Source organism: Pararge aegeria, chromosome 9 (genome assembly GCF_905163445.1).
Source record: "Pararge aegeria chromosome 9, ilParAegt1.1, whole genome shotgun sequence".
Taxonomy (NCBI): Eukaryota; Metazoa; Arthropoda; class Insecta; order Lepidoptera; family Nymphalidae; genus Pararge; species Pararge aegeria.
In genome coordinates this window covers 6,507,189-6,514,383 of record NC_053188.1, presented here as the reverse complement: position 1 = coordinate 6,514,383, position 7,195 = coordinate 6,507,189, and the positions used below count along the sequence as shown (strand labels likewise).

The 7,195-nt window shown below is 38.4% G+C and overlaps 1 protein-coding gene across 1 annotated transcript; it reads right to left on the bottom strand.

Annotated features, from left to right (window-relative positions):
- Nucleotides 1-99: 99 nt before the first annotated feature.
- LOC120626455 (putative defense protein 3) lies at nucleotides 100-6,977 on the bottom strand. Its single transcript, XM_039893981.1, has 3 exons — nucleotides 6,779-6,977; nucleotides 2,006-2,216; nucleotides 100-190 (listed from the first exon to the last, which is right to left on the bottom strand). The coding sequence occupies exons 1-3, from the start codon at nucleotides 6,975-6,977 to the stop codon at nucleotides 100-102; spliced, it is 501 nt and encodes a 166-aa protein (XP_039749915.1).
- Nucleotides 6,978-7,195: the final 218 nt, after the last annotated feature.

Sequence of the window (7,195 nt, the reverse complement as noted above, 5' to 3'; positions counted from 1 at the left end):
ATCTTGATGGTAGGTAACCTTACTAGTATTTTAAGTAAAATAAAAAAATAAAAATAGAATAAATGATAATAGAGAAATAGGTAATAAAAAATAATTTAATTAATAAAGAACTTGTAGTGCAGCGGGGTCTTGCGGCGCCTCGGCGATGAGATTCGACCAAAATGTTCCGTAGTTCTTCAGAACCGTGCCTCTGCAAGGGTATAAAGAATTTAGCAATTAATTAGAGTGCCAAATTTTCTACCGTTCATTTAAATTGTAACGGAGCGCCATGCTTTGAAAGAACATATAAATATTATCGTATTATTATACAATTAGTTACAATATTGGAAATATGGTTGGTTGGTCTATGCTATATGCCGTATATCCTAAGAGAGCCGAGGCCTGTACCCACTAGTAGGACTTTAATAGTAGGTACCAACGGCGAGTTAGGTGATAGGCGATTTTCGGTTCTAATCACTTACTCTTGGTAATAGTAGTTAAATCCCACCAATCCGCATTGGAGCAGCGTGATGGATATCTGCTATAAAACCGTCTCTACTATGAGAGGCGAGGCCCGTGTCGAGCAGTGGGACATTAATAGGATGATAATGACTTAAATAATGAGTTAATAAATCATTTCCTAAATGTTGAACTGTTTATAGAAAAATGATTTCATTACTCATACGGTTCTAAACACCTTTCACTTCGACCCATATAAACGTATGTTGTAATATACGAACATTCTCGCATCTCAGACCTTTTGATAAAACTAAAACGATATCGCTTCTCGAAATTCGTGCAGTAGCAATTACCTGCCTAGTTTAGCGGTAATATTTAGGCCGATCTCGTTATCGCCATAGCCTTACACCTTTTTAGCTGCCAACGCAAGTACCTACGTTCACTATAATTTCTTAATATACGTCATGTTTAGCTTGAGGTTACCGTCCTCGCACCAAATTTAAAGTAGACATACCTACCAGATATATAAGGATTATCTGCTAGCGTTTGTATGTCGACTTTGATATATAAGTGGTAACGTATGCGTTCTCACTGCGTTACGTGTGACGTCACAAGTCACAACAAATTCAATATGGCTGGCGGTGAGCTTATGACAAAATTAAATATGCATAGAATTAAATTTTTTGTTGTTCAATCAGTTGAATTTGTTACTAAGTAGGTAAAGGTAAAGGTTTGGAATTATCAATGTTATCTTGTAAACCATCTAGTAAGCTAGTAACATCCGTACTAATATTATAAATGTCAATGTAAGTTTGTTTGTTACGCATTCACGCAAAAACTACTTAACCGATCCTCATGAAACTTTGTACACATATTCTTAAAAGTGTTAGAAGTAATATAGGATACTTTTTATCCCGACGTTAAGCTCAGTTCCTTTGGGAGAGGGGATGAGTGTTTGACGATTTTACACCATAACTCCGACAAATTATAACCGATTTAAATAATTATTTTTGTACTATAGAGGTTATAATGTGTTTAATTTTGCCCAAACTGTGGATGAAGTGAATAGAGGACAGAACTCCTCAGTGGACAGCAGCAAACCCCTCATTTAAGGCTTAGCGATACTAAATACTTTATTTTTTTTTGGAACTGCAACTAAATTTAATGCTACATGAAAAACAAAATCAAACGCAGACGAAGTCGCGGGCAACAGCCAGTTCTGAATACCCCTTGCCTAAATCATATGTTTAAAATGTAATTTAATAATGAAAACCGGTGATGAGAACATAGGAACCTAAAGTTTATTTTTAACGAGAGAAAATTTAAAATGGTCTAACTAATAACGATGGTGAAACACTGTATCAATATTACCGTAAGGTGATGACCCCTTACGGTAATATTGATACAGTGTTTCATTATCGTTCCACTACTGGGCACGGGTCCACCACGCTGGTCTTTACATGCGTTTGAGAAAATTGAAGATGTAGTTCTGTATGTGATGTACAACGGCTGAAAGCCTCCCGAAACGGTGAAAGACACAACAGAAAGTAAAAAGTTAAACACTTACGTGAAATACACACGTCCATGGGAATTGTGGGGCGCTTTCCACGAGAGAATAGCTCTGATCTTGTCTTTAGGGTCCGCGTGGGTGATGGCTGAACACTCCGGGAGAGGACTGGTGTTCGGAGTCTCATCCCAAGAGCCTATCCATTCGTTGTTTTCAGCAGAGCGTGCTTGGATGAAAAAGCCTTTGAATGTTTCTGTGCCTTCGATCATCACTGAAAGTAAATAAAAAGAAGATAAATACCTACGTTGTATCCAAAAAAAAGTGCGCATCAAGGTAAAATGTTAGGGAAATACTAAAAAAAAGTGTCAAATAAACATAAATACGACGGCCGACTGGCGCAGTCGGCAGCGACAATGCTTTCTGAGTCCAGGGCCGTGGGTTCGATTCCCACAACTGGAAAATGTTTATATGATGAACATGAATGTTCAGTGTCTGGGTGTTTATCTGTATTTATAAAAATATTTATGTATATCTAATATATATAATTCTCGTGTCGCGGTGTTTGTAGTTAAACTCCTCCGAAACAGCTTGACCGATTCTCATGAAATTTTGGGTGCATATTCGGTCTGTCTGGGAATCGGACAACAACTATTTTTCATGCCCCCAAATATGGTCAGCTAGTTATTCATAAAAATATTCATCAGTCATCTTAGTACCCATAACACAAGCTACACTTACTTTGGGGCTAGATGGCGATGTGTGTATTGTCGTAGTATATTTATTTATTTATTTTATTTTAAATACGCGTCAATGTAAATAGTAATTGTGTAAAATTTCAACTCTGTTATTCGGTATAGAATTGAAATATTACGTTTTTTTGTTTAGTTAATTTCTGGTGACGGGTCGAAATCCGGCGGAGGAGTTTCTTTGGAACTCTTAAACTATTTCGTATCAAAAAAAAATTAGGTTGTTTTCTATAGAGAATTTTTTAGTATACCTACTTTCTAATATACCTCCGGTTTTAAGGAATTGGGATTAAACGCTTGGTGTCTCGGACTGCATGTTTAGCGTCAATCGAGCCCGGTTATCACTTACATTTAGTATTGATTATTTAAATCCCACCCTCCCGTATTGTAGGAGTGTGGTGGGTTTAAACCTTAAAGTCGTTAAAAGTTCTCAAATACGGAGATGAGGTGTGCCACTGCCCCGTCGGAAAAAAATGCTTCAAACAAGTCGTTTAGAAATAATAAAAATATCGAATCAACTAGTTGAGAACCCATTTGATAATATTGAGAAGCAAAGCAGAGAGCTTTACAATAGAGGGGCACTCTCTGATATCATCACAAATTTCTGTTGATTGTATTATTATTTCAATGTCCTTATGCAACTTTGCAGATAAACTTAAAAATATTAATAAGTTGGTATGGTTGTCTTATCAAACGAACCGGTCGAGTGAGTGGTTAACCATAAACGTTTGACCTACAATTTCATCATGCCCCTTAGTACAACCTACCTCGTAAACGATGGTTTTCGAATTAGGAAACTATTTAGTTAGATGCCGCGTGGTGCCAGATCAGAATACAGTTGTCACTACCCCTCCTCTTTCCGTGGTTGCCGTACGACGTGATTATTAAGATAATATAGTGGAGTATCGAAAGCAACGTCTTCTGTTATATTACTACCATCAACTGTGATCACCAACCGGTCTGCCCGCAGTGGCGTGCACTTCATACTTACACGCACAAAAGCACGGAGGATTTATGCCGTTTTATGCAATTTTCCTGCTGTATACCCTGGTAATAAACCAAGTGCGCGCCACTGTCTGCCCTGTGTGGTTATTATGAGCAAACCCTCCAGTTTTGGGGGTTCTGTAGTCCAGCTGTGGGCTGTAATAGACTAGTTAGATCTCAGATATATGTTACGTACGTAATGAGTCTACTGACCTAATTACCTACGTACGTAACATATACCTAACAATCATTTTACCTTTACAGAAAGTCCTCGTGAAATTGTAAGTAAAGTGAGATAAGAAAGATATCTTCACCATTGGGAAGATCTAACATATCTCAGCAGACAGGCGACAAAAATTATATCCCCCGATTATATCACCTGACAAGGGATGTTATTAACGTGTCCAACTGCTAAAGCAAGGGAACAGGGAACAGGAAAAGTTTACCCCCGTTTATTATTATACATATATTGTTTGGATATTATTTCCACTTGTGCACCAGTGCTCTGAGTGTTGATAAAGCTGTCGAAGAAGATTAATTTTCATCTTTTTGCCGGGGATATAATTGTCTCCTGTCCATGATAGCCGTGCTGTATATGCAGTATTTTTAATCAGCTAAATTGAACCGCATCTGGGCTTGACCCGAATTTGGGCCCTGAACTAAGGACCTCGTTAGTTTAACCACACAACCATGGAGGCAGTATCTAGTGCAACGGTATACTTAATAGACAAACGAGTGAGTTGGTCAAAAGAAGTACCATTGCATTCGTAGAAACAATTTCTGCGTTGGCCACGAATGCCCGTGAATATTTCTGTCTGTTCATCATCTTGAGCGGGTTCTGTAAAGCTGTATTTAGACGACGCGACGAGAACATTTTAGTGCGGTCGACGCGTGATTTCCTAAGTAATCCAACCTTGCACATTCGGCTCCTCGGCTGGGCCATTCACAAGAATATAAATGCGGCTGTGTAGATAATAGAATTAAATTTTCCAGGGTCGGTTTTCGTTTGTAACATCCTTGTGCAATTAATACCCTGGCTCGCGATCAAAGTCGAATACGTACTGTTATTAATATTACTGTGTTTTTTGGGCAGACATGCCCTTTTTGTTTCTGGATAGTATTAAGGTAAAAGATTTAAATGACGTGACGTTGATCTATTATATGGGCGCAGATTCTTTGGGGAAGCCGCAAGCGACGCATGCTCTTTGGAAACGTCATTGCGAGCGCCGCCTATAACTTAAAGCTCTCTTGTGCGCTGCAAACCCTGGACCCCTAGGCGCAGCACAAATGCTATTAATATTTTTACATACATTACATTCAGTAGGTATGATGTATTTTTTGTAAAATAGTCTATTTATTAGTACGTAGTTGTTTACATGTATGTATAAAAAAAAAATTGTACCACCCACAGTCCTTCTTTTTTCCTAAATCTAAGGTTGCCGAGCACAGATCGCTAGTAAGCGATAAGGCCGCCTTTCGTATTCTACTTCTTTCTTCATGTTTCTATATTTTTGTAGATACTAATAATGTGGTATACAAATAAAGAGTTGCATAGTAATAATAATAAACAATGCACGCGTGTACGCAGCGGCCAAGCGGCTGACGCGCGGCAACCGCTAAAAAAGTTTCCCGTCATCTAAACGCAGCATAACACTAATACATTACTCAAAGCGTAATTCTCTTGATTCGGATGAGATGAGCGGTAATGTGGCGGTTATAAACTCGAATTACAAAACCCTGACCCGCTCGCAACTTGCTCGGCAATAACTATTATGCAACGTTATGCATAGCATAACTAATTATACCTACTCAAGATTCACATATTGTATGCAAAGTAAATGAAATCAAAATTAAATTCTTTAAGCGAAGTAGAAACTATGGCTCGTTAATCCAGTGGTTTTTAAGCTCTGCCAGGTCCTGCTTCGATTACCGAGTCGGGCTAAAGTTTTCTTTCATGCCAAACAATTTGAGTAAACGCCCGAAGTTAGAAAATAATTATCGTTTTGGGCTGGTGAGACGCTTTGGCCGTGGCTAGTTACAACTCTACCAACAAAGACGTGATAAAACGACGTGACGATACAAAACGGTGATAGCCCATTGGTTAGGACTTTGGTTTTCATTTAGGGCCAGAGTTTGAATCCCAGCACGCACCTCTCGCTTTTCTAAGTTAATTTGCGTTTTAATTAATTCAAAATTCAAATTCATTTATTTCAAGTAGGCCTAGTTTATAAGCACTTTTGAAACGTCAAGTTAGTCTGTTTGTAGTGATTCTACGACCATTGGTAGGCAGACTCAACCGAGAAGAGCCGGCAAGAAACTCGGCAGATTGCTCTTTTCTAACATCATTTTATAGTTTATAAATCTTTAGATTTTTTCTGTTTTGTGAGAGATGAGAGCGGAGTGGCCTGCTTCTAAGCAGCCTGGTCGTTAAGGAATTCATCAATCGTGTAGTAACCACGATTGATTAAATGTGTTTTAATTAGGTATATTCTTAAAACTTATATCTGATTTACCTTCGTTATCATGTTATAACATACCATACCCGTCATATACCCGTCCCCACAAATTATTTCTGTACTTTTCTCAGACGATATGCATATATCACTAATTAAAATATCACTTGCTTCAATGGTGAAAGACACATCGCGAGGAAACCTGCATGCCTGAGAATTAACCATAATCTTCACAAAAGCGTGTAGAGTCAACCTTTATCTGGTAACGGGTTAATAAGATGATAAATAAATAAATATACTACGACAATACACACATCGCCATCCAGTCCCAAAGTAAGCGTAGCTTGTGATATGGGTTCAAATAGAACTCATGAATAATATTATGAATAATATACATAAAAACTTATAATATACAGATAAACAACCAGAAACTGAAAAATATTGATGTTCATCACACAAACATTTTCCAGTTGTGGGAATCGAACCCACGACTTTTGACTCAGAAAGCAGAATCACCCATTGCGCCAATTGGCCGTCAAATATACGACGACGCGACGTTGGGTAGTTTGTAGACACTAGACACCGATTGGGGGTGGGTAATAACTGCCCTATAATAAAAACACTCAAATATAATTATGCGGCAAACAAACCTGTGATCTTGGAATTGGGTTCATAGTTAGAAGATGAGGCGACGATCCTATAAGGCAGGTTCGATAGCGGCTGCGTGCGGTGCTGCCCATGGTTAGGTTGGTTGGCACGATCTTTGACGCAAGCGTCCACAGGCGCGCCATCCGGAAACCCATCCACACCCCAACAAACAAACATAACTATGAACAGTTTCGTCACCATTTCTATAACAGTCTTTACTAACTTCCTAAAAAATGTGTCTTATACTTTTATGTATTTTTATTGCTAAAAGTCTTTACGGTTTACTAAACTTGCGAAGGCTTTGGTAATCTTCCATCAAAGATCCAGCGTTAACTGCGCGTGCGCTTACAGATACGCTCACTTTTGTAACTCCAAGTTTGAAAGGTTTAAACTTGTGTATGTTTCACCCACGAATGTTA

Excerpts from the sequence above, each read along its gene's own strand:
- LOC120626455 (XM_039893981.1), bottom strand. The coding sequence starts at position 6,977 with ATGGTGACGAAACTGTTCATAGTTATGTTTGTTTGTTGGGGTGTGGAT. Across the intron at positions 2,217-6,778 it reads ACCCAATTCCAAGATCACAG|TGATGATCGAAGGCACAGAA; the intron begins GTTTGTTTGCCG and ends ATTTACTTTCAG. Across the intron at positions 191-2,005 it reads CATGGACGTGTGTATTTCAC|AGGCACGGTTCTGAAGAACT; the intron begins GTAAGTGTTTAA and ends ATACCCTTGCAG.